This window comes from Hippoglossus stenolepis, chromosome 14, assembly GCF_022539355.2.
Source record: "Hippoglossus stenolepis isolate QCI-W04-F060 chromosome 14, HSTE1.2, whole genome shotgun sequence".
Lineage (NCBI taxonomy): Eukaryota > Metazoa > Chordata > Actinopteri > Pleuronectiformes > Pleuronectidae > Hippoglossus > Hippoglossus stenolepis.
In genome coordinates this window covers 7,022,758-7,050,306 of record NC_061496.1, presented here as the reverse complement: position 1 = coordinate 7,050,306, position 27,549 = coordinate 7,022,758, and the positions used below count along the sequence as shown (strand labels likewise).

Genomic DNA, 27,549 nt, shown 5'->3' with positions numbered 1-27,549 from the left:
AATTTGGTCAAACGTGGGACAAATAAAGAACCCATCAAATTTTGCCACAGAGAAGTGGTTGATCCAGGATCTGTTTTTGACATTTTCTTTCAAATTGAGATTATATTTTTCCCAAATGGAAAAATGAATGGTACTTAATGAAAACCATTAGGCACATTTAGGGGACTCATAGGTTATCGCCACGGTGATCTTAAGATATACAATCACAAACTCTTGGCTTGGGCATGATCGGAGATTCTCCATGACCATCAGAAAGAACCGGGATGTATTGGAGGGTAAACGGTGAAATACGATTGGCCGTGCCGCTCGTGTGGATCCTACTCACCATACCCTGGGCGGCGATGAGTGCAGCCAGGGTGCTTCTCCCTGAGGTGCCAGGGGAACATGGTGACAGACGGACCTCCTGTCCTCCCACCAGCGTCCGGTCCATCTCCGTCAGCACAGCCTCTGCCTGATCTGCGCTCTCGTACTCCACCACGCCGAACCCCCGCACCGGGCTGCCCTCATCCTGAGCAAGCTGTTAAATATCAAAAAGAAAAAAAGAAGAGTGTTACAACCTTTAAATAAATCCTACGTGTTTTTACATTTAAGTCTTTCAAATGTGCATATGGACCATTTCAATTTCCATCTTTCCAAACTTCGTAACCTCGGTCAGAAAATAAAAAGTCACCGCACTGCTTTCATAATTTTTCTGTTTTGACACGAGGTGGGAGTACAGGCGAGAAAGTTACGTTTTCAAAGTTGCAAAAATCAGCACATAGTTAAGAAACTGGTTTTGATCAGCAATATTCGGCTTCAGGGTGAAAGAAACTTCACTTGTTTTATTTAATCAATAAGAATATTTATGCTTCTGCAGCAGACCTCGGCTGTTTCACTTTATTTTCTCGACCTCGATGAGATCTGTAGGTTTACGATTTCATCTGTTTACTGTTTGGGAAATCTCCCAAAACAGACTTTTCTTAAATATGGAACAATTTTCAATCGCCGCTGTCGGGGCTGGTCTCGTCTTCCTGTTCCTGGAGTTGAAGCCTGCTCCCTGTAGGTGTGCGGGCTTCCTTCACAGGGTAGATTACATATTGAAGTGGTTGGAAGCTTTGTTGTACGTTTGATGATGAAAAGTCAAGATAAAAAAAAGGGATGAAAAAAAAAATCACAGACAAACACAACAAAGCTGAAATATGGCTGATTGAACATTTTACTTTCATCTTATGTTGTTTTTCATATCCTTCTCTCCCAACCCTCACTTTTCTCCACCTCTCCGTCCATTTTCCTGCGTTGTTACTTAATAATTCAGTTTTTAGCTCTGCCTCCTGCGTTTGAATCTGGAGTCCAGCTGGTGAGCTTCTGTGCGGCGTATTCAGGTTTTCCTCACGTCTGTGAGGGTTTTGGTTTCCGTCCATCCTTTCCAATCCAAGCACATGTTGCCTCAACCTGTCCAGGTCCCGCGTCATCCCTCACCCGGGGAGCTGGATATAGGATAAACAGCATCCTGCAGCGCAAAGCTGACGATCTGGCACAGAGGATGGACGGATGATCAGTAGCGCCTCGCTGGTGTTGTTCATTCCGGTGCGCGTGGGCCAAATGAAACCTGTAACTATCGGAGGACACACCAGTGCTCACGGTGCTATCTGTTGCTGCCAGCAGTGAGGAACAATGCCCCGACACAAAAGACAACAAGATCACATGGAGCTGCAGGAACAAAAGAGAAAAGGATATATCTGCACCATGTGGATGGCCTCTGATGGATTTTCTTTACCGAGCCCTTATTTCTGATTAACTGAAACTAAAACCAAACGTCTGATCTCCAATTTTCTGCAGGAATTAAAAAAAAACACACACACACCAGATGCATTGATGCAAACAGCTGTTTTAATGGAGTGAATGTGTTTAAGACTGGATTCTTCCTTTAATGTGCAACGAGCAAACGTAGCTACTCGCTGATAATTCTAATTATCAATATAAGCTGCACGCTGCTTAATAGACGTCTCCCTTTTAAAGTAAAAAGCCTGGAAACACTTTCATTTGTTCTCTTTTAATAAACCAGCAGTGCAATCAAAGCGTGTTCCTACAAACAGCCAGGTTTCTATTTGTGTTTAGTTTATTGCAACGTCTTGGAACAGTATTGATCCACAGAGCTGATTGTGTGTTTGGATTCAACGGCCCAAAAACAATCCCCCTCAGAGCAGCTATCCTTACACGCAAAGTTAGTAAAGTGCAGAATCCGACCAAGTATTGGAAATTCTTTTACTGCCAAATATAGGTATCTGCATTGACTCACAAAAAAATCCATATTGTCCAGGACCGAGAACCTCCATGCACAGATGTGAGTGTGTGTGTAGGTGTGTGCGTGTGTTTGATTGTGTGTCTAAAACTGACACAACTATTTTGTGGTGGAGGTAAAAGAGCTTATCTCAGCGCCTTCTGACAAGAAGGACAGATACAAAAAAATTGTATGATGTAAGAAATACATCCTCTTGCTCTTTCTGTATTGCTGGAGGGACTAACAACTTCACACACACACACACACACACACACACACACACACACACACACACACACACACACACACACACACACACACACACACACACACACACACACACACACACACACACTATCTGTGTAAAAGCATCCAACATATGGCTTTTTTCCAACTTAGTGAGTTGACAGCATAATTTTCTTTATGGTTGTAGGTCAATCACTGGATCTCTCAAGGTCGGAGTGCTGCCGACCTTTAACATTACTTTAGATGTACCGCTCTGTCAAGAAGGTTCATATTTGAGTGGAGTGTGTGAGGACCAGCTAAATAATGCAGGCGGACTAATACATCGGAGCTAATGGATGATGCAGAGTAATCATAATGGCTAAAAGATAAAAGCTTAGGGTTAAAACGCACCACATGGCCTATTATTAGTAGTGGATCATTTAAGTTTCGATACTAGAAAATAAAAGAGTTCTTGATTTATCTCACCCTTGAAAGGACGTGTCCACTGTCTGGGACGGTTCAAAGTGCCTCATCACACAAAAATGTGTTTAGCTAATTGCTGCTTCACTTGGATGTTTGAGCAGAATCACGTACGGGCAGTTTGACATTGGGCTGCTGTGATTCAGGAGGTAGAGAGGATCGTCCAGAGGGTCAGTGGTTCGATCCCTGACTCATCCAGTCTGCGTTCTGAACTGTCAAAATAAAAACTTCCACCCAAAATGTGCATAAAGAAAAACTGTATGAATGTGAAGTTGAAGGACTGTAAAACTCTTTGATACTGGAAAAAAAGCTGTATATAAATACAGTCTATTCACCATTTGAAGGCTGTTTTCACATTAAACAGCTTCTCACTTTGAGTTAAAAAGTGATTCTGTGCCATCATGGTTCAGTGATCTACTTACATGTTGTGCCATGATGCATCAAACGTGATACCATAAAATGGTGTGCCTTTCGCATTCAATAAATTTGGTTATCAAAATAAAATATTAGATATTAATATTTTATTATTAATATTAAATAATAACTTTAATTGATTAAAGTTCCTCGGGCACCACCCTCAAAGGAAGTGAAAAGATAGCCAATTTATTGATTAAGTCTCATAAAGGTTCTAACTACAAATTTGGAACTCTGATTAACAATTAAATTAATAACTATAACCAAAATTACCATATAGATAGTTAGCTAAGTTGAAAGATATGGGGTTCTTGACAGTGTAGAGGTTGGCGAAATTCACTTATGCAACATTAATGGAAAACATTTGTGAAAGAAAACATTTATTATGAATATAATAAAGTATAAAACACAAATTACTAATGGTCTAATTGCTAAACAAAGATAGGTATGTGTATACATGTGTGTGTGTCTGTGTGAGTCAGCGTGCTTTCAAGATGGTGGCTGGCCAAAGAGATAACACCCTTCCCCACCTATTGGAATGTTTACGACCTGTAGAGCTAATGAGGTGAAGAGTTATGCGTGTGTCTGTGTGTGTGCCAAATTAGAGGAAGTTACTAGATTGATGCAACGAAAGACTGTGAAGAGCATAACAGACTAACATTACTTTCCAATAACTTGTACCCAAAATACCACAACACCACAAATCAAACTTACACCTCACACAGAATCGAATAAACAGTCTTGCTTAGCCTAGTATAATTATTAAGCCCAGTTGTGTTACCAGTCCGTGGAAAGGGAAAACGGAAGTTGCTGTGCAGTTCGCAGTTTTGTGTCGTCTTGCTGGTTTCGTTGAGTTCAGTTCAGTTGCTGAAGTTTGCCAGCAGGACATCGAGTCGCTGCTAGGACGTTGGTAGAGCTGGAGGGCGAGGAGGTTTCCTGGTGAGATGAGCTGGAAGCTGCACCTTGTGCTCCTCTCGAAGAGTTGGATGGGAAGAGAAGATGAGCTGGAGAAGAGGCTCTACAGCCTTCCTCCTGTGGAAGGATCGTAGGAAGAGGCAGAAGAGGCTCAACAGCCTTCTCTCCTTAGAGGGTTTTAGCAAGAGAGAGATCGAGCAAGAAGCTGGAGACCTAGCTTATATTGGCCCGGTGACCTCACAGGTCATGGGGTCCAGAGGACCAATGGAGTTGAAACCTGTGTCCCTGGGGGTTTCACCCTCTGTGTGAAGTTGATGCCTCTGGGACATTGAGTTCCTTGCTCTGGTTTTTAATGGCCCTGGGAGACGGAGTCCTGGAGGGACATGCTGCTTCCGGCTTTGATGGCACATGTAGGCCAAGTGTGGTTTCCACAAAACCATGGCCCAACATCCCCTTCGTTCTCAGGATCGCACCTGACGTGGGTTCCTGAGGGCGAACTTGAACATGTTTAGTCCAAAGCTGAAAAGTCAATTGTCAGTTCATTTGGATTGTCACATCTGGGCATTTGTGTATACTATCTAGTTTGGCTACAAGATTCAAATTAGACAAATAATTCAGATTACAATGACAGTACAATATGAATAACCTGTGCTCTTCACTAGGTTAGGAGAAAAGGAAGAAATAAGACATTGTAAATTGTAAGATAAGGTGCAGAGAGAGTGGCACGTACAATGATAAGGTCATTTTGGAATGTCCAAGAGTTTTGTTCACTCATGGAATCCTACTCAATGTAGTACTCAGTCTGATCTGTTAGACTTAACAATTTTAATCTTCAGCAGGTTTTCCTGGAAGGTTGTCATAATTTTCAAAGTCTCCAAATCCAAATGACTGTATCATTGTTTCTGTAATAATATGCTAATGTCCTAACATGTGGTATGGACTTCATTATTATGAAATGGAAAGTAGTCGATCCAAACATATTTACAAAGTTGGCAGTGGTATATAAGTTTAATCAGAATTTAGGTTTTGAAGTTTGCTGCTGTTGCTAACAAAACAGGTTTCCTATTAACTGCAAGAAACTTAATACTGACTGTCAGTACAGGGTTTCACTGTGTTGGTTATGGCCTTGAGGAGCGAGCTCTGGATCGCCTGTGTCGTGGCTCAGGGCCGTAACGCTCTGGGGAGCCAGAGTCCAGGAGGACTTCAGAGGCGCTGTCACTGTGTGCTCGGTCATAACCATATTTTAAACTGTACTCAGAGACGCTGTCGTCACTTCTGAGCAGTGGTAAGTTGTCTGGGCCAGAATTTCAGAGTATGGTTTCCTACAGCTTCTACTGTGGAATGCCTATCTCTGGGAAGTTGGTGGACATGGCGGGTACGCTCTGTGTCCCTACGCTGCCTTCTGTCACCCCTTCGTTTTGTTGTGAGGGTGAAGTTTTGAGGCAGCGGATGAATTTGACACCGTGCTGTTTGTTTTGACGGGCCTGGTTGCACCTACTGTAGCCTTGAAAGTGATAACAGTTTCCCGCCACCTGTGTCATCTTCCTGATCTGCTGCATTGAAGGTTTTCCTTGCTGTGTCATCAGTACAACATGTGTGCGATACATGGATGTAAGTTTCGAAGAACATGGACTTGAAGGTGGATTTTCTTCTAGGCCTGGTGCGTCTTTCCTGAAAATAAACATGCCTCAAACGTCGAAAATAATCTTTGGGATTTTCGCGACGTGAATGTTTAATTTGGGATGCTGTAACAATGGATGTGATCTCGTCAGCAGTAGAAGAGAATTCTCGACTAGTGCTTGACGGAGCTCTGTGTAGTTACTTGTGACGCTGGAAGGAAGTGACTGAATAAACTTGTGAACAGCTGTAGAGCTGGTTTTAACACGAGTCTAACCTTCTCTTTCTGTTGCATTTGGCACATCACTTAAGCTGAGATCTAGTTCTCAAAGTAATTATCAATATTGTTATCACAGTTGTCTGGATCAAATTGTTCAATATCTTTAGCTAGAAACTCAAGCAAATCAAAGCGAGGACACTGTGAGGTCCGGGCACGTGCATCACCTGCTGCAGGTCTCTCTGGTTGAGGGGGAGGTGCTAAAACATCCTGAAATGTTGAAGTCCCCTTGGAGAGTTGTGCACGGAAAAAGTGTCATGCATCCGTGGATGAGAAGCATATGAGGCACAATGTGTTCTTGAAGATAAACTACATGTGTCGTCAATGTCAGTGTCAGAGTCAGGAGATGGGAAGTTAGAAGCTGTTTCCTCTTCCTGTCAGTGGAGGATCAGGAGGTGACTTACTTCCGAAGACTTAGGGTCGGATGGGATTCTGTCCCATCTTGGGAGTGAAGAGGAGTTAACCGTACACTATCGGAGGAGTGTGAATCGAATAACCAGAATCGCATTGGTTCAAAACTGATGTGAGGCCGGCCTTCTAATCTAAGTTTTAACAATTCCTCCTTGTGTGAAATGAGATCTGACTCTGCTGAGTGCAGGTCTCCTAAGTAGTGCAGGGCTTTCTTACTAGCAGTTTGAACCTCCTGGAAAAGAAAAGCATTTTGCGCTCTTAGGGCATTTACCTCCTGTTCCACAGCTGCTTTGCTCTGACAGGCAAGGTTGATTTGCCTGTGGAAATTTAGAATCATGCATCTCAACAATGGACCCTTTGATGCTGTTTGTGCATCACACCTGTCGTTAAGTAGAGAATCTATTTCTTTATTACACTCACTGAAGTTCAACTTGCTGATGAATTCGGGATAGCCAGGGTCAGGCTCTGTGCTATGGAAGAAACAAATTGTTCTACACAGGGGTTCTCCATTGTTGGTTCTGAAATTGAAAATTAGATTTACAAGTTTATAAATCAAAAAGCAGTGTGGTTGGCTTTGGTGTTGCACTGGCAGACACCTTATAGTGTGGATTTGGTCGTACACTAGCCTAACCAAAACTATGGTGGGTAAAACAGTTCACCAAACTTTTAATCACTAACTGATATGCAGGGCAGTAACAGTTAGGGGTTCTATAAATTCACAGGGCTGGAAGCACGCTGTGGCTCTTTCTCAGGTTCTCTTATCCAACTTGGGCTGAAATGCTTGGCAGTAACAGCCAGGTACGAGCTCTGTTACATAGGGCCGGTGGCACGCTATGTCTTAATTCAAAAGCACTTAACAGTTACAGGAAATTTCACAGCTTGACCAGTTAACATTGAATATGTGATATTCAAATGTTAAAAGAAATTCTTAAAATTTCAACAACGAATATTCAACTGGAGTTATTAGCAACGATAGCAATCTTTTAGCGTAACACTATGAGGACCTAAAATGGTAGTTATGAATAATTAATTATTAATAAACATTTAATTTATGAATAAATTAAATTTCACCACAATGCACTTGTTTGTAAATACGGTTGAATGTCTACTCCGGTGGCAGACTAGTGGAATTGAATTCAAACCTTTGGCTTGACTGAAAATTCAAAATTCCACTTATTTCTAGCGTTGCCAAAAATGAAAAGAAATTAATATTGCATAATCATGAATTTTTCAACTGTACTCTCCCTCGCTGGGGCACCATTTATGTTAGCCAAAATGGAAGAGGAAGAAACAATTAATGTTACATAATTATGAATTTTTTTTGCCAACTGTACTCCGTCCACCCAGGGACGCCATTAATGTTGGAAAAAATATTATTAAAAATAAAATTACTAATTGCTAATTAAATAACAATTAATGTTGCATAATTATGAATTTTGCCAACTGTACTCTGCCCACCCAGGGACGCCATTAATGTTGTGCCATGATGCATCAAACGTGATACCATAAAATGGTGTGCCTTTCGCATTCAATAAATTTGGTTATCAAAATAAAATATTAGATATTAATATTTTATTATTAATATTAAATAATAACTTTAATTGATTAAAGTTACTCGGGCACCACCCTTCAAAGGAAGTGAAAAGATAGCCAATTTATTGATTAAGTCTCATAAAGGTTCTAACTACAAATTTGGAACTCTGATTAACAATTAAATTAATAACTATAACCAAAATTACCATATAGATAGTTAGCTAGTTGAAAGATATGGGTTCTTGACAGTGTAGAGGTTGGCGAAATTCACTTATGCAACATTAATGGAAAAACATTTGTGAAAGAAAACATTTATTATGAATATAATAAAGTATAAAACACAAATTACTAATGGTCTAATTGCTAAACAAAGATAGGTATGTGTGTATACATGTGTGTGTGTCTGTGTGAGTCAGCGTGCTTTCAAGATGGTGGCTGGCCAAAGAGATAACACCCTTCCCCACTATTGGAATGTTTACGACCTGTAGAGCTAATGAGGTGAAGAGTTATGCGTGTGTCTGTGTGTGTGCCAAATTAGAGGAAGTTACTAGATTGATGCAACGAAAGACTGTGAAGAGCATAACAGACTAACATTACTTTCTCAATAACTTGTACCCAAAATACCACAACACCACAAATCAAACTTATACACCTCACACAGAATCGAATAAACAGTCTTGCTTAGCCTAGTATAATTATTAAGCCCAGTTGTGTTACCAGTCCGTGGAAAGGGAAAACGGAAGTTGCTGTGCAGTTCGCAGTTTTGTGTCGTCTTGCTGGTTTCGGTTGAGTTCAGTTCAGTTGCTGAAGTTTGCCAGCAGGACATCGAGTCGCTGCTGGGACGTTGGTAGAGCTTGGAGGGCGAGGAGGTTTCCTTGGTGAGATGAGCTGGAAGCTGCACCTTGTGCTCCTCTCAAGAGTTGGATGGGAAGAGAAGATGAGCTGAGAAGAGGCTCTACAGCCTTCCCTCCTGTGGAAGGATCGTAGGAAGAGGCAGAAGAGGCTCAACAGCCTTCTCCCTTAGAGGGTTTTAGCAAGAGAGAGATCGAGAGCAAGAAGCTGGAGGACCTAGCTTATATTGGCCCGGTGACCTCACAGGTCATGGGGTCCAGAGTGACCAATGGGAGTTGAAACCTGTGTCCCTGGGGGTTTCCACCCCTCTGTGTGAAGTTGATGCCCTCTGGGACATTGAGTTCCTTGCTCTGGTTTTTAATGGCCCTGGGAGACGGAGTCCTGGAGGGACATGCTGCTTGCTTTGATGGCACATGTAGGCCAAGTGTGGTTTCACACAAAACCATGGCCCAACACACACCTGAACCGTATAGGGGTTTTTCGGATGGTGGATGGTCTTTGTCATTTAAGTTTAGATTTGATGAGCTACGAAAATGGTGTGAAACGTCATGATTGACAGCTGAGACGGCCTCATCCCCTAATCAGCATACATGTTGGAGTTATTTCGGCTTCATTTGTGGATAGTGGGAGGAAATAAAGACACGTTGTCCATCTCTGTATACAGTGTGTGGTTTTCACAATCAAGTTCCTGAACTAAAGTTTATTCGGCTTTTAAAGAAATAAAAGAAAAAGGAAACGAGATTCGAGAAAAGGCTGAAATCTAACTGCCCTCAAAAATGTCTGCAGACAAAAGCGCTGCGATTTCAGAGTCTGAACACTTGAGCTCCAGACTCTCCACAGTGAACAGCACTTTACCAGCAGGCAGCAAAACAGATCAACATCAAGTCTGATTCTTATTCACAGCCACAATGTTCTACCAGAGCATCACGGTGTTAACAGGTGGAGAATTACCACAGCTTCACTCAGTCCAAGAATCTAACTCACACATTTGCAGGGATAGAACTCGAAAAATCTCAGAAATTTGTGAGTAATTGAAACCAAATGGCAGAAGAAAAGATTCCCACATGAGAGAAATAAAACCCCCCCGGAGGATTATAAGCAGCAGAATGTCACAGTATCACAGAGAGACATGAACACACATAATACACAGGGCACAAGGTGTCAAGGCTTTCAGAGTTAATAGGGAACCAGAACAGGAGGAGGCCAGAGTGCTGGAGCGAGAAATTAACCAGCAACAGCAACATGTAGCAGGTGGTGTGACGATAGCATGTTTACTGCTGAGGCTGCTCTGCATGAAATAATGTCAGGCTCCATAATGGTTGCAAAACTATTCACCACCAATATGATGGTAATTTAAGACTAATTTTAGACACTTATCTGCCAAACATGTGCTGGTATCTACTTCTTAAATGTGAGTTTTACGGCATTGGGAACCGCTGGTTAGACAAAAACAGCAATTTAAGGGCTAATCTATTAGCAGAAGGTTTGGGTGTTGTCTACATGGTGCATAGGCCTTAAGCAGCAGGTTCCCCGTTCAACTCCTGGCTGGCATTCAGGCTACAGCCTGTTTGGTGTCTGTCACTATCTCTATTAAATGAACACAGGGCCAGTGGCACAATGAACGATGCATCTGACTACGGATGAAAAGATCGTAGGTTCGACTCCTGGCTAGCTCGATCTTCATCTTTATGTGAAGTTCCTCTACACAACAAAAATAACTTTAAAAACAGCAATTTATTTAGAGAGGTAACCATCAAATATTCCAAATTAAAGGGGACATTTAGCTCAGGCTCACAATTTGAACTTGGTTTAGTACTTGAAAAAGTTTTCGTGCTCTAATGTTCAGAAAACTTATCACATTTCTCACACTGGCCATTACTGACAGCGGTTTTAGCTACTGTAGCCCAGTCTGCTCTGATTGGCCAGCTGGCCCACTCTGTTGTGATTGGTCACCCGCTTCCAGCGGGCGTAGCAAATGTCGGCCTTTGCTCTCGCTCTACTTGGCTTTGTTAGGCGCCAGATTAGCTGCTAGGTAAGCGTTGTGCAAGTGTGGGCTATCGTAATGTCACATGACATCACAATGGTTTGAAACTATGAGCCAGATGACTGAAGATGTGTATCAGGAGAAGTTTTTACCGGAACTTCAACTTAGCAGAACTTTTACTGACACAAAAAAACAGAAAAAGCATCAAATGTCTTATTTATAGCGACAGAACCGCTAAATTTAGGTATTTTTTCTTTTTTAATAATTGACTGAATCAGAATTATCTGATTGGTTGCTAATGGTCAGTCATCAGTTTCCACTCTACAGTATTCTATCAGGGCACCATGTAAATAAACATTCACAGCATTTACAACAACGCCCGAAAAACGCTCAGTTTCAGAGGATTGGTGATTGCAATTAAACTTTCAAATGAAATTACCATATAATCACTCATATGTGTGCGATTACAATCATATCAGAGGCTTTTTTCTGTGAAAGTGAGCAGATTACAAATCAGTAGGAAACAAACGCATTTGCACTTTCTCAGCCTGAGCGCTGACGCCTGTTACCATCAGTGTTCCATCAAGTGGCCCTCCACTTCCTCCTCCCCTCCTCCCATTCGTCTGCTGTTCCCTCCGGTCGGAACAGGGGGATGGATGGAGGAAGGAATGGAACAAGGGAGAAAAGTGGATGTATGAGGGGGAGGTCGATAGGCTATTATCATCAGCATACATTAAACAACCGGTATGGAAATGACCTGAACCACTCCACCAATGATGGATGGATAGATGGATGGATGGATGGATGGATGGATGGATGGATGGATGGTTGGATGGTTGGATGGGGGAGTGTGGGAGTTACAAAGGGATGGAGAGAAAAAGAGAGGAGCGATTAAGTAACCGACATGTGGAAAAGTAGAGGGATGGAGGGATGGAGGCTGACGGAGAACATGAGGCAGAACAGACAAATAAAAAGTTGCCAATCATTATTTCTATGTGCCGCTGTGGAAGAGGCTAAACTGCGAAACATATATTATACATTATATTAAATTGCATTGCGAGCAAATGGCGTTGAAGCCATCATCAACTTCGTGTCTGTGTACACGCCTGAGTAATGATGCCTAGTACTCATATTTCTACTCCTACTGCTCTCACGCCATATACAATATTCCATCATTATTTAGATTTGCACAAACAATTATGCAAATTCACAGTAGGCCGGTGTGCACTGTGCATGACCCACGCATACAGCAGCTGTTTGCTTCTCTTCGCTCTCGGTGTTCACACGTGTAGACTCAGTGTGCGTCAGAGGCTGTCGACTGAACCGGTGGGTTTCCAGGATGTTAAGAGCAAAGATAAGGTGACCTCATTGTTACAGGTGAGGTCTGAGGGGGAAGAGGTGAGTCCTCCACTGTTGCTGGACAGAGAATATGTGAAAAACAAAACAAATTAAAACCTGCTCCCAATAAAAAAGCTGAATGCTCTTTATCCAACATTATGTTTGAAATGGCAATGGCTGGGTAAAAATGTCTTAGAAATCTATAAAGGCCATTTTTAATGCTTCTTTACAGTGAAACACTTTCATTGTGAACACTTAGGTTCTTCCATTTTATTTCACATATTTACAAAAACTCTGTGTGTGTGTGTGTGTGTGTGTTTACAGTGCAGAAAGCTAGGCTAAGCTATCAGTGTGTCTGACAGCTCTTGACCTCAAGTCCTGGTGTTCAGCCAAGAGATGCTGACTGAGTCACTCGTAGGAGCACCCCTGTCAGTTATTGGGTGTGTGTTGTGTGTGTGTGTGTGTGTGTGTGTGTGTGTGTGTGTGTGTGTGTAAGAGAGACACCGTATAAATGACCACATCAGTTGTCTGAACCGAGTGATGAGGTCACGACAGCACTGTCACAGCTGTCTGTGAAGAAATGTACACGAGCGGGCACAGTGACCTCATGAAGAAAACTGTAAGTGTGTGTGTGTGTGTGTGTGTGTGTGTGTGTGTGTGTGTGTGTGTGTGTGTGTGTGTGTGTGTGTGTGTGTGTTCGTGTCCACATGAAAAGAAGGGAGACCGAGGAAGGGAAAGTGTCTATAATTAAAAAGACATAAAAGAGGAGGGATCTAGATCAAATCATTAAGAAATCATTCATCTTAAAAATTGGACGTTCCAAGGATGAAACTTAATCAAATTCAACAAACAACAAATGTTTTTGAGGGTTTTTTCATCAGCTTTGTTGGAAGGAAAAAAGATGTATTAAAACATAACAACGGTCTTCTACTTATTCTTTCTTTGAATAAAATGTGTGTGTTTCATCTTTGTCAAACATCTAAAGATTGTACTTGAGAAGTCTTTAATGAGCTGCGCAACAATTGCACAAGAGGTTCTTTGAGGAATCTTAGAAACAATGTGATGAATCTGCAGCAGAGTCTCGTCTCCGCCTGTTTGTTTGGATTGAACTGTTTGTTTGGCCCTGTGGTGAAGCTGGTTGCGGTTTTCTTTCGGGAAACGGTAAAAGTCCACAGAACCCCGAAGCTGCACCGCCGCTGCTACACAAAGAGCTGTTCACCTGTTTATTCACAGATCAGCGGAGCTCGACTCAGTACGCAGAACCTGAACTGAAGAATCCGTTGTCGTGGCTGTTGTCGTGATCAGAGTCCTAGCAGCTCCTTGTAGCTAAACAACACGTACAGTGCAGTATATTAAAGGTCCAGTGTGTAAGATTCAGGTGAAAGGGATCTGTTGGCAGAATGGAATATGAAATAATCCCAGTGTGTTTCATCTTGATTGTACAAATTGTTGTCTTCTTTAGCCTAGAATGAGCCTTTATATTTAAATACTTTATATTTACATAAGGAGCGGGTCCTCTTTACGCAGGCCGCCATGTTTTTTTTACAGTAGCCTAAACTGGACAAACTAAACCTTTTGAGTTTTTATGACAACTGAAGGCTGGTTCTCTTTCATGTTTGGAAGGGGAGGGTTAGGTTGGGGGGTATTCAGCTGCAACATGCAACTTCACCACTAGATGTCACTAAATTCTACACACTTGAACCTTTAAGTGAAAGCTTCAGAAAGAGCTTAGTTTAAGTTAATAATTCCAAATTTGCACTGCACCTCATTATATAACATTATCACATATTCAGTTTATTGACCAGCACAATAAAAAGAAAAGTTGTCTTCACGGTGCCGTCAAACAAGCAGAAAAAATAAGAAGACAAAGTGTGAAGGGAGTCGTCCACTGTACGTGTGCTGTGCATCAAAGTGCTGACATAGGACATAACCTTAGAGAGGAAAGTCTGCCAATTCCCTTTGTGGCCGGCAAAGTGTGGAAGGTTTTCTTTTCATTAGCCTCTCTCCATCCGTTCTCCATTCCTTTAACATCGATCCCTCCTTCCGTCTCTCCCCAACCTCTTTTATTCCGTCTACATTATATTTGCCATTATTACAGACATAAATCTTTCCTCCCTTAATTTGAGTGTAAATGTGCATTTTTTAACTTGTTCTCAGTCGTCATGATCACATTTACAATCTTCTCACTGTGATTGACAATCGACGCCTCTTCACCCTTTCCCCTCAGCTCTCCATCTCTCCCCGTCGCTGACAGCCTTCCTCCCTCCATCCTCTCTCTCTAATAGGTCTGGCATTCTCAGCCCCTTCCTCCCTGTCTCACCATCCCTCCGCACTGTCTCCATCCTGCTGTTCTCCACTCTAATATGGTTGACATTCTTCACCCTCTCCTCCCTCCATCTCTGCGGAGTGACTCAGGCTAAAGTGCTGCATGGAGGGGGCAGGGGAATTACAGCGCTCAGGGCCAAGGCCACAGGTTAAGTGCACTCCGAACAGAGGAAAAGTGACAAGACGGCTGAGGTTTACCTCCGTGCACCACGGTTTTATGTAAGAGAGACAGAGGCGGACGACTGTCGGACGAACAAACGAGGACGCAACCTTCTTTCTTTGTTTCCATGAGCAGTGCACGTCTAACGTATCTGTATCTGACACTGGCCTTTGATTGGCTCCTGGAATTTAAAAGGTGAAAGAAAATGAAGGGAGACAAGCGATGGAGATGATGTAAGAAAAGATTTGAATGTTCCTGAACCAATGACATGGAGGCCACCAGACGCCCAATTATATTTAGGTTTTATTATTATACTAATCCTCTGCAAGTGTGACTGCGTGTAGACATGTGCACATTATTATTAAATACTGAACAGTATTAAATATAGATAGTATATGAATGTAATGTACAATGGCGTTTAAAGCTCTGTTAAATAGTTAAATGGTAAATGGACAGTATTTATACAGTCAGGGATCAAACCACTGACTTTCTGATTAGTGGACGATCCGCTCTAACTCCTGAGCCCGTAAAGAGCTGTATTTGATTCAACTTCATATTGTCCACACTAAAGCTGAGAGCATTACTACAGAACCTGATCTTTTTCTGATTAAATTTTAAAAAGAAAATGACGATGATGATATGGGAGAACATCTTTCCAGAGATCTCTGTCTGTGGCTCACGTATCTGCAGAACAATTCATCTAATCGACTTCACACTTTGCAGCAGCAGCGGCTAAGACTCATCAATGTAAGAGACGTCAATCACAACAACGGCGTTGGCGTGACGACGTTCTGCGTTCTGAGTTGACTTTCACCGAACTTTGACTAAACCGAGCAGCGGCGGTGCAGCTTCAGGTTTCTGTGGACCGAGTCCTGCAGCTGGTCTTCACTCGCCGTCGCTAAATTACTGCAGGTCACTTTTACAGTTTCAGAAAGAAAACAGCAGCCGGAATCAGCACAGGCCAAACAAACAGGCAGGTTTAGAAGAACTCTGCATAAATAAATACACACTTTTCAGTCAGTGCTCTTGGAATTTGAATTGAATGAATGATTTTACATTTTATTTATATTTTATTCCTTTAACAATTGGCCAACACACACACACACACCAATTTCTATTTTTCTGTGATGAGCAAATATCAATTTATTCTATACAATATAAATAATTGGGGATTTGGTCAAAACAACCATAATTAATGGGACATGATTAATTTATAAACTTGATAAATTCAGATACCTTTGGTCTAAATCTTTTACCGCTGCTGGATGGATCACCATGAGATTTAGTACCTGTCATGTTATGAGTCTAGAGACCAAGAGGATCCCCTGACTATTATTCAAGCACCCACAGCCTGAGGCAGCAGTCCTGGTTGGAATGGCTCTGGTGCACTGTCCCACACAGTTAGTAAATAATACAGTGACTCTTTTATTTTTCCATATATCCGTCCATCTATCTTTTTTTCACCGGTGTTCAAGGTTTCATAAGCTTTGTGCTTCAGGAAACACTTGAGGTGCAGTGATAGAAATACACGTTCTGAGGCACTCGCTGTACTGTACAGAAGAGAAAAAACACCAACCCATAGGTCAAAGCCTGCTGGCTCTGCAACAGCGCAGCAACATGAGCTAAACACCCACAAAGCATCATGGGACCGGGATGATGTGGGCGTATTGATTTCTACGAGGGAGTGGGGCAGAGAGGTGGAGCTAAAAGTGGAAATGGAAGAGATGACGCACCCACACTGAGTAATGTCTAAATGGGCATGTGAGGGTGGAGACGATGTTTTACGGAGCAGGGTGGTTACAAACACAGCTGAGCGAGTGGAGGAAAAAGGCAGAGCGGGACGGAGGGAGGGAGATGAAGGGTGGGGCGGGTGTCACAGCGGCCACACCTCACCATGGAAACAGTTGCCAAGTGATGGGGCCAGGTTGGCCAATAGGGACAGTGACCCCTGAATTTTATATCAGCACCTCTCACCTGGTGGCGTTCAGCTGACAGGGCGAGGAGGTGAGAGTGTGAACCGATGGAGCACAGATCATTTAAAGGAGTTTGTGTGACAGTATCAAGGAGTAATATTTGCTTTAAAGCTTCTATTAAATTCACACCTGGACAAATTTAGAGGATATATGTGGTTTATTAAAAACCACATATAAAAACCTGTGTCCACAGCAGAGTCATTTGTCCCGGGAGTGAAGGCGGATTCTATCCATTCCCATTGCACACAAAAGCCAGATGTTAGTGGATGTTAGGAGCTTTTTTTCCCACCAGTGTTTACGGCACATCAACACCGACATCAGTCCGCATCACAAAAAGCTCTTGAATCTCATCGTCTTTCTCTGAGTCTTCTGCAAGTGTTGGACACTTCTTTTTCTTGAGATATTTCTTTTATTCCTTTTACACGTCCCAACATGTCCACTCGCTCGCTGTGAAGTTGAATTTCGGAAAATAAACCAAATAATACATGTGTTCCTGCTGTATTCTCACATGGGCTCACTCGGACTTTGGCAGGAGAAGCTTCTGAAAACATCCTCAAGCAACGGACTCAGACGTTCTCACATACAGCCCATGTGGAAAAGTAAAAAAAAAAAGGCCAAAAAGAAAGCAGCCAATGAAGAACCTGAGAACATGAAAAAGAAAAGAAGAGCTTGGGAACATTTATCTCAAAGCTCGGTCTCGCAGCGCAGACGTGTTCAATGAGCGGCGACCTTGTGGAAACATACATTTAGCAGATGGGATCCCGCTTGTAAGACGTGTGAAAACCAAAGGCCTTGTCACAATTGTGTTAGGCGGTTATTATTCTAAAGAGAGAGAGAGAGAGAGAAGTAGAACCTGACCTGGCAGAAGACGGGTTTGTAGGTTTCAGAGAAGAGCTGGGTCATTTCCTCGGAGTCGCAGAGGTCCAGCGGCAGTCGGTCCACACACAGACACCTGGAGTGCAGGTTCTCCTCCTGGCTCAGCTGGTTGACGTCCATCCACTGCACCATCAGTGAGCGGTCGCCCTGCACAGAGTCGTGTGATGTATGTAAATAATCAGATACCAGTTCACTCTAAGTTCTCCATTTGGATAGAATATTTGTAAAGTATGGCTTTACATGAGATTTGATGTGTCTTTAAATAATGACAGGGCGGCAGTTTAGTTTAAATATCGATATTTGGGAGAATTTTTTTTCCCATATATAGGCCTAAACATCTATAAACATATATATCAAAATTAAAATTGGTAATGATTCCTAAGAACTTGTTATCAAATGCCATTTTTATTAATTCACTATAACTTATGGATCTTGATCATATTTAGGGGACAGTTGTTTAAGGGTGTGTGCAATTTGGTGCAAATCCAAAATAAAAATCCTGATTTTGTCAATTTAAATGTGGTTTCGTCGGGGGGACTGTCATGGTGGAGGTGTTTACTCGACTGAGTGCCATCCTAGTTTCTGCATTGATCATTTTTGGATTATAAGTTTTAATATCTGAGCAAATTGGCAAACATGAACGCAGATATTGATAAGTCTATGAAAGGCTCATTTCGACCAACCAAGAACATGTTTGGGCTTATAGATACAAGCTGGAGGAGGGGAGGACCCTTCATTGGGTCCTGGAGGCTCTGCAAACTAAAATGTCCTTCATAATAATCAGAAAGGAAAGTTCTCCTCAAGATACTTAAACGTGAAGAGATCATTTTAACGGCTGCTGGTTAACGTACCATCGGTCGGCCCAGCAGCTCAGATCGGGCCCGTGAAGCCGAGTCCTTCTTCATGTATTCCACAAACCCATATCCCTTGGAGTGGCCCGTCAGCTCGCTGTACACCAGGAAGGAGCGCTCGATGTTTCCATAGGCGCGCACCAGCTCCTCCAGCTGCTGGGCGGTGAAGGTGTGCGGCAGGTTGGTGAGGCAGAGCAGGGAGTCGGTGGGCTGCAGGGTGACGTTGATCAGGCGTCCTCGGACAGTGCTGTGATGGAGGGAGCGGATGGCATCCTGAGCCTGGTCCCCGTTCAGCAAAGTCACAAAGGCTGGAGGAGGGGACATTATGGAGACAGCGACGAGGGGGGGAAAAACACAGACGGAGACAAGAGATGCACGGACATAAATGGACGTGGGGACGACTCAAACAAACATACATTCAAAGCAGACATTCAAAAAGGGGCAGGAAGCGGTGGGTGGGAAAATGCCGAATGAAAGAGACACACAGTCAAAGAACGTGCACGACACAAGTGACATGAAAAGCAAAGAAAATAAACGACAAGCCGTGTGTGGTGAAGTGACAGAAAAAATGAGGCGTAAGAGAAGACGACAAGCAAAGTCACAGACAGACAGACAGTCATAAAGACAGAGACAGACAGATACACAGAGAGAAATACAACACATTAGCTAGAGAGCCAATAGGGAGCCACTATGTAGGGGGAATCCACTGTGACACACACACAAATACACACCTTATCTCATGTAAAACAACAACCTGACTGAAATATGTCAAGAAAACAACACCACACTGCAGGTAGCAGGAAGCAAATCTAGGGTTTTTCCAATTTACTAAGAGGGGCCAATCATATGTCTAACTTCCATGCAAAACTCCTGATTCAGTTATGTGCATGTTTGAGTCGTTCCTTGTCATTTGTATTGTTAGTATTGTTTGTAAGTGACTAAGTAGATTTTTTTAAAGACCACTGACATACAGGGGCCCATCAGAGGCCAATCAGATTTCAGCTGGGGCTAATGCCACCCTGGCTCCTCCCCTGGATCCACCCCTGAAAGGTAACATTTTTAAATAATAAAATCACATTTTTGTAGGTTTATTGTTGGCATTGTTTTTGATAATATTTGTGTGTTTGGTGTCACATTTCCTGAAACTGAAAACTTCAGCTGTGTTCAACCCTTTAGTCCCATGAAGCACCAGAGGTTAGCAGCTGTGTAGAAGCTGTCAGTCTTGCTCAGGTTTGTTTTTAGATAAGCCGACTATGTGTCATGTAAGTCTACTGAAGAGGTTTTGATATTTTATGCTATTTGCTAGACATCGCTAAGACTTTGGATTCGATGAAAAAAAAAAAATAACAACAGCAACTTCGGGCACCTTTACCGTTAGAAGACGAAAAGGCCTCATTTGAATTCTAAACATCTATCCATCTATCCAACGCTGCTGCAGAAAGAGCCACAGTCTGTGATCAAGAATAAAACAAACAAACCTGCAAATAAAAATGCTGTTCGATAACCGAGAAACAACTTCTGAGGTCCACGGAGATGCAGTTACAATGTGTTGAGACGAGAAACTTAGAAAGTGAATTACTGATTCATGCTACAGTCAAATGAGTCACCCAGTTTGCTAACACTATTATATAAACACAGTGATAATATATCCAAGGTTCAGGCTTAGGCTGATAATTGAGTTTAAAGAGTGAAAATATCTTTTTATCTATGTGCTTTTTGATTTGGAACATTTCACTGTGCCTCAGTACTCTGCTGCTTTGTCCATGCAGTCCCCCCTGTGGTCCTGACCTGCTCATATTGTACATGAAAGTAGAAGCTGACGAATGTGAGCCAGGCCGATATGTTCGCCGATATTAGCCGATTGCAGATATTAGTATCACTGCAGAAATGCAAAAGATATGTTTCGAAACAATGTCTCCATCTTATAGTTGTCAAGCCAACCCACCATGAGGTCACCCATTGGTTTGGGAGCTGCAGGCTTGAGTTTGGCATTTTGGGCAGCGCCATCTTGGTTTTTTGACACCAAAAGTAACCATATTTGGAGAAGCGGGGGTGGAGCCTGACTGTGAGCATGGGGACAGCACACGCCCACCTACGCCTGCGACCTGCAACCATTGGACGGTGCCAGCTGACAATCACACGGTATCCACGCCCCCAATGTTAAGATTAATTTACAGAATAGACATCATGACGCATTGAAGAAGACTTGGAACTATGTTTGGTGACGTTATACATCAAGTGAGAAGTAGAGTCATTTTTCCCATAGACTTATTTAGAAACTGACCCTCTACTGGTCATTTGAGAGAATACAGGTCTCAGGCACTTCCCCCATTGGCTTCACTTTTCATACCAGGAGTCTATGTAAATGTTTCATGCACAAGCTATACATTGTACATGTCCACTCCAGTAATGTATGAATAGGCTGCTACTGAGCAAACTCCTGAACCCATGGTGCAAAGTGGAGGGTGGCATTCGCTGTAATCACTCAACATAAAACCTGCTCATCCAGTCAGAATTAAATGTAGCAGTGTTTCTGATTTAAAAACCTCGTTCCACCTACATCGGTATGATGACATACATGAGCTGCAGTGTTTTCAGAGGATATTTATAGACATGGTCAGTAACGAGGAGGCAGAGGCAGCCCTTGAGAGTTTAAACTCTCTAATATCGTGATGGCCGTTTTAAGTATCCCATTTTTGGGTCTAGAAAATGGTGCTACGTGTTGAAGTGACTCTGAAAGCCTGCAAACTGGCGTGTGGAGGAGAAGTCGAGTATCAATTGTAGCTCTTGTTTTCCATTATGGGCGGTGAGAAAAGGTAGAGAAGCCAAATCCAGCAGCCAGTGTCGCAGTGTGCAGAAATCTAAAGTTCAGTCCTCAACTACTGAGAAAACTCTCTTTAAAAACCAGCATGTATTTAAATTTAAAGTTTAAAGAGTTATGTTGATATTAAAAAGTCAAAGATAGTGATTAACAACCTGGATCAAATGATACACAGAATATACAGGGAGATAAATGTTGCTATATCATACTCAAATATAAAATAATATAGATATATTTATTCATGCTGAAAAGGAAAATAAAAAATCTAACCTACTTCAAAAAGACATGATGTGCATTTATTATGTTTTTGTGAACCAAAAAAGAATCATCAATAGATGTGCTGTTTGGGGATTGACCTCCATTGGGGCGCTTCAGACCCCCTGGGTATCTGGAACCATTATACGCCTTCGTGAGTGTGAACAATCAGACAGGTATGCAAATGTGCTTCCTTCTATACACAAAGTGGGCGGCATCCAGCATTTTTTTTTTTTTGCTATTTCAGACCGAGCTCTAAACAACAGGTCATTTTACAGCCCACACGCCTCAATCTGCATAATCTGTATGTATACGTGCGTATTGCTGTGTGTCGACGTGCACATATTCTGTGGTCAGATGTGGAGAACGACCTCCGGAAACGGCAAGACAGAAGAAAAAAAATGATGGGGGATATGATTCATACCGGATTCTGCTTGTACATCACCATAAACATCATAACCTAAAGGAACGCCATGTGACGCCAGGTTCCATGTTTGACACATAGCGTTCGTCGGAATCAGAAAGCTATAGTTTTTTGGTACCAGACCTTCAAATAACTGAGTGATTGTTGAAATTATTCAGATGAAAACTGTGGCAGCTGGTGTCTCTGCCACTCAGAGCAACCGAGCCAGAAATCATCATGATGAGGGATCTTACAAAAAATATGGTGTTTGCAGCCAAACCAATGCAAACTGAGTGATGAGTTTTCACTTCACTGCCCAAAAGTGAAGCCAAATCACTTTGATCACCCCCCTGGTGGCCGTCTGCAGTATAGGTCATGAACCCCCATCTCCTCCATGTTAGCTGTTGGGAGTACACGATGTATAAATGTTTGCTTAAAGATGTTTTCCGTCCATCAGGTAGTTCTTATCACACTTTTGTCAGGTAAGTTTGGTTTTTATTAGCGATTTGAGCCAATTAAAATGGGATAAAACCTCACGATCGACTGTTGAGACTGATTCGTTATTTGACAAGCTCATGTATCGGCAGGACCTCGACACTGCAGCACAAGATCTGGTGCATCAGTGCGAGATGATCCATCTGTATCAGGTGTATTTGAGCTTAATTTTGTTGTTCCAAAACACAAAGATTTCTTAATTTGCAAAAACACAATGATCTCAATGATTGATCAAGATGGTTGTTGCTCATTTTTACCCAAATCTGTCTGCATTGAAAGCAACTGTGGACAATCTGCTCACAATGTGGAACCACATGTACATTCCTTTAATATTCAGGTGCAAAAGCGTTTTCAACTGCGACAGATGTAAAGCAGAGAGGAGATTTAGAGGTGACCTAAAAACTGCTGGACACTCACAGTGACCGATCTTTTGTCCCACATCAAAGCCACAGAGTATATTAGCATACCTGACATGCAAACCCCTCAAAATAAAGACAGACACAATGTCCACAGTCTTTTGTTTTAAAAAACCACACAAACCACAGTATGAACTGTTTCTCTGTTTGTACAGTCACACAAGACAGAGTGTATGTGCAGCTCAGGTTGGAACATATCAGTGGGGTTGAAAAGTGCAACAACTGGGACATCTGCTCCACGGCAGCCTTTTTCCTCTGCAGTGAGAACATGACTGTAGGCAGATCTAATGCAAGGTCAGGATCGAGCTCAAACACAGAGAAACCATCCCCACCTCTGTGTATCTTCATCTATCAGCCTCCGGTGCTTCTGCATCTCTATTGATCTCTCTCTCTCTCTCTCTCTCTCGATTGTCTCTTTGTGCCTCCTCTTCCCACCTTACTCCGCTCTGACTACTTCTCTCCCAGTTTCTACATTTCCATTCGAATGCCGCCTCCACCCAAATCTATTACACACACACACACACACACACTCTGTAATTGATATCATACACTAAGCTGAGAGCCTAATCCAGTTTTAACCCGCTAAGTATGCTACCTAACATAGACATTAGGAGAGAATGGACGGAATATGGTTTGGGTTTTATGCTAAAGCTCTCTCTCTCTCTCTCTCTTTCTATTACCTCTAATGATACAATGCAGACCGACAAGCGGGGGCTGACGTCAAATCCTGCTCAGTACTTTCTCCGGCAGTGAAAGGGAGAACTCGAAGACTCTTCAATAGCTTAAAACATAATCTCATAATTCACAGCCTGGCAATCAGTGCGTGGGCTACGCCGAGTGAACTATGTCAAAAAAAAAATGAAAAGGAGAAAACATAGAGGGTGGGAGGGGGTGGGGGTACACAAAAGTCCTGACGTTTTAATTATGGCCCTTCGCTTTCTGAACATGTCGATTATTCCCCATGTTTCCTTTGAGCCGAGTGTAGGGGCGCAGGAAAAGAAAGAAAATCTCCTATTTAAATCACCTCGAAGGCTGCAATTCTGCTGCCACAGTCCCTGTTGAAGGAGTTAATTAAAAACAGGGGAGTTCCGAACGACGCAGCAGACCCGGGGCACTCGAGGGGGCCGGTCGTCGTGCTGAGCGCAAGGTGGCCCCGTCGTTTCATCTCAGCCCCCGAGGCCGAGGTGAAAGTCTCAGGTGGAAGGTCCAACAGGGGGGGAAATGCTACAGAATCTAAGTTCAGTCCACATTGGTTGTCATCTTATAACAGCTTTTGTGAAATGATAGCTATCTGTTAATATACATATTCTTATATTCATATCATATTTCCCTGTAAAACTAAAAGACTGGCAGGAAAAGTTACCATATAGCATCAAATTAAAGTAAAAACCTTTAGCTATACAGAGGCTTAAAATAAAAATACAGAAACAAATACAAACATGCAGCAATACGATGTGCATTTTATGTATTTTTAAATAAAATTCAATGTAGTTTAACATTCAAGACTGTTTCCCATTATAATAATTTAAGGATTACAACTTTTATCTCCACAAATAACCCTGACTTTAGCGATCCCTTACTTGTCCTGCAGTACCACTATGAAACTATTGAGATTGTATATACCGATGGACAACATGGCCAAAAGTGAGGCCAAAGTGTCTTGATCACCCCCTAGTGGCTGGCTGCAGTATAGGTCATAAACGATGCATCCTCCGTGTTAGTGGATGGGATATGGAGCAAATCACCCAAAGCACGAGTTTAATATTTATTACTCAAAAGATGGTTCCTATTATTTTAGGTAGTTCTGCGGTTACAAACGTCGTCACTACAAGACGGCGGTAGAGACGTTTAGTCCATTTATATTTTATATATATTTTATAGAGTCTATGTTAAAACATCTCAACAACAGTTTGAGAGATTGTTATGAAATTTGGTTTCACAAAAGCATGTTCTCCACAAGAGGATTTGTAAAACTCTCTGTGACTTTTCATCTAGCGCCATCGTCAGGTCGACATGTTTGCCCATCACTTTGGTTTAGAACCAAATACCAAAGACATGGCATGCTAATAGGTTAATGACACGTTCATGTTAATCTAACGCGGCAGATGGTCCGTCACACAGAACCATCTGTGAAAGCTACATTCAGAAACTTGGAAAAGGGCTGGAGCTTTTTAAAAAAACACTTGGCCGGTGATTGGATGAACCATCTGTCTGTCACGGGCGCCGAAGGCAGTTGGAAGACGAGCGGAAGCATCTTTTTCCATCGAGAAAATTCCCTTCAGTGTCAATTCTTCACCCTTCTTTCAATGAGGAAATACTTTCCAGTTCTGATACTATAACAACACACGTACACTGACCTCTTCAGGAGCCGCCACTGTTGTTAGGGAACAGTCGCTTCTCATTGTCGTCAAACTTTACACTTGTCCCACAGGAGCCTGATTGGTCCAAACCAGTGTCATTTAGCCATAAGCAAGAACTCTGAGGTTAGCAAGGTGAATTCTGTCTTACATTCACATCAACGCCTTATGTCAAAACAAAAATCTTTTTATATTAAAAAGAAATATTTCATCTCGAGTTTGTTCAATTTTGTGCAGATCGAAACAAAAATCTGTAGCAGTGAATTTAAATGTGATTTCAAAAGGGAACTGTCTTGTTCGTTCTGCTCAGTGGCAGCAGCTCGGTTAGACGCTAGGAAGGTGAACATGATATATTCAATACGTGATGAATATTATCGAGTTAGCGTTGTCCTTAAGATCAAGTTAGCATTTGTAACTTCAGCATTTCACTCAATGCACTGCCAGGTACAGTCTCACAGAACAGTGCTGCTGGGCCGTCGTGAAGTTTCTAGTTCTTAAATGGACCCTGGGCCTCTTATGCATCAACTTGTCACAGAGCGTAAATCTTTTGAACAGTAAAACTCAAATAAACAAATAGATACCTTAACCTTTATTTTCAAAAAAATCAATATACATCCTTAACCTATGATCCATTTGATCCAAAGACAGCATTTAAATTAGAGTTTTCACCCGTGGAGCGAGCCTGGAAGTCCTCTTTTCTGTTTCTTTCTGTGATACCTTCACACTTTACAGGCCATCGTGTTATAATTTATACGTTTCAAGGATCCTCATCTCTGCTAAAGGTGAGAAGTTGTTTTGAGTAATGATGTCAAAGATTTCTATTTGCTTCAGAGATGAAAGAGCAGATGAGACGGAAAAGTGGAGCCGAGGACGGTGTTTAGAAATTACATCATCATTGCAATTTTCAACCTGAACTGAGGTTGTATTATCTGTGTGTGTGTGTGTGTGTGTGTGTGTGTGTGTGTGTGTGTGTGTGTGTGTGTGTGTGTGTGTGTGTGTGTGTGTGTGTGTGTGTGTGTGTGTGTGTGAGGCAGCAGTGACAGGCCAGGAGGGATGAGCTCTCTCTGATCTGTTGCTCTTTCTGTATTTATCAACCTCTCTCACACACACACACACTCACACACACCAATGAGATCACTCCTCTGAATCATCATAGCAGCGCAGCCCCTCCGGATGCTCTTGATGCAAACTGCCCCGAGTGTAAATCCTCAGATCAGATCCCGGCCTCGACCTGAAAGATCGTCCAAACATTTGCATCGTCCGAGAGGGAAACCAACACCAGGTACAGAATGGAGAAATGTTCACAGTCTCATTTGACAAGCTACCGAAATCTTCAAGGACCTGTGGTGAGACACAATCAGCAATATATAAACACACACACACACACACACACACACACACACACACACACACACACACACACACACACACACACACACACACACACACACACACACACACACACACACACACACACACACACCACACACACACACAACACACACACACACACACACACACTAAATCAGGTGTGACAAATCCTTGATTGTGCCTCTCGGTTCTGTCGCACCAATAAACCATCACTCTCCTTTGCATGTGTGGATTTATTCCTCTCTGCTCCAGCAGCCACACGAGTAAACACTTCAGAGGAGCTGCTTCCTCCTCCCTCATCCTCCACTCTCTCCCCAGCGCTCCTCTCATCCTCGGAGCCCTTTGTCTCCTCGCACACCGGCCCTCCCACGCTCTCCTCTCCATCATCACCTCCTCTTGATTCCGCTCCTCGTCTCTCGGCTCCCACCGTTCCCATCATCAGCCCCCCCACAGTCCTCCAGGTTTCACATCCTCAAGAGCCCTCAAAAGGACTTCAGTGTCCTGTCATAAATTTTAATGATTGTAAAATACATATAGGTGTTATTTTCTTTAATTGCCTAACTGACGCATTTATTGTGGCAAATGGTGAAATACATCTTGAATTCTGCGTTTTCTATTGTGTCAATTTATTTCAGTCTTGCGTTTTTGTAAGTTGGAATTGGCATTTTATTTCCATTGTTTTACTAAAGAAACTACTGATCTGATTTCCACGAGGAGCGGGGGAGCAGGTTTTTTCTTGCAAACATTGGTGGCTGCTTTTAACAGATTCACCATAAAATGCTTAAAAATGTTACATCACATCTGCTCATCTGTCTTTTCCAAGAGCAGGTTGTGCTTATTTTTCATACAGTCTGTTTCTGAGATGAGTTGAAATGTGTTTTGTTTTGCACAAATGTACAGAAAGATATTCACTGTTTATGTCTATTTCAAAGTTTGTTTA

At 42.4% G+C, this 27,549-nt stretch overlaps 1 protein-coding gene across 2 annotated transcripts in view; it reads right to left on the bottom strand.

Annotated features, from left to right (window-relative positions):
- raver2 (ribonucleoprotein, PTB-binding 2) overlaps positions 1-27,549 on the bottom strand; it is an 82,286-nt gene that overhangs the window by 26,536 nt on the left and 28,201 nt on the right. For both annotated transcript variants that reach the window (XM_035176030.2, XM_035176031.2), the window contains exons 3-5: positions 18,492-18,799; positions 17,623-17,787; positions 326-517 (exon numbers count right to left, since the gene is read on the bottom strand). In XM_035176030.2, coding sequence (XP_035031921.2) covers positions 326-517; positions 17,623-17,787; positions 18,492-18,799 — 665 coding nt within the window. The remainder of the gene's footprint in view (positions 1-325; positions 518-17,622; positions 17,788-18,491; positions 18,800-27,549) is intronic.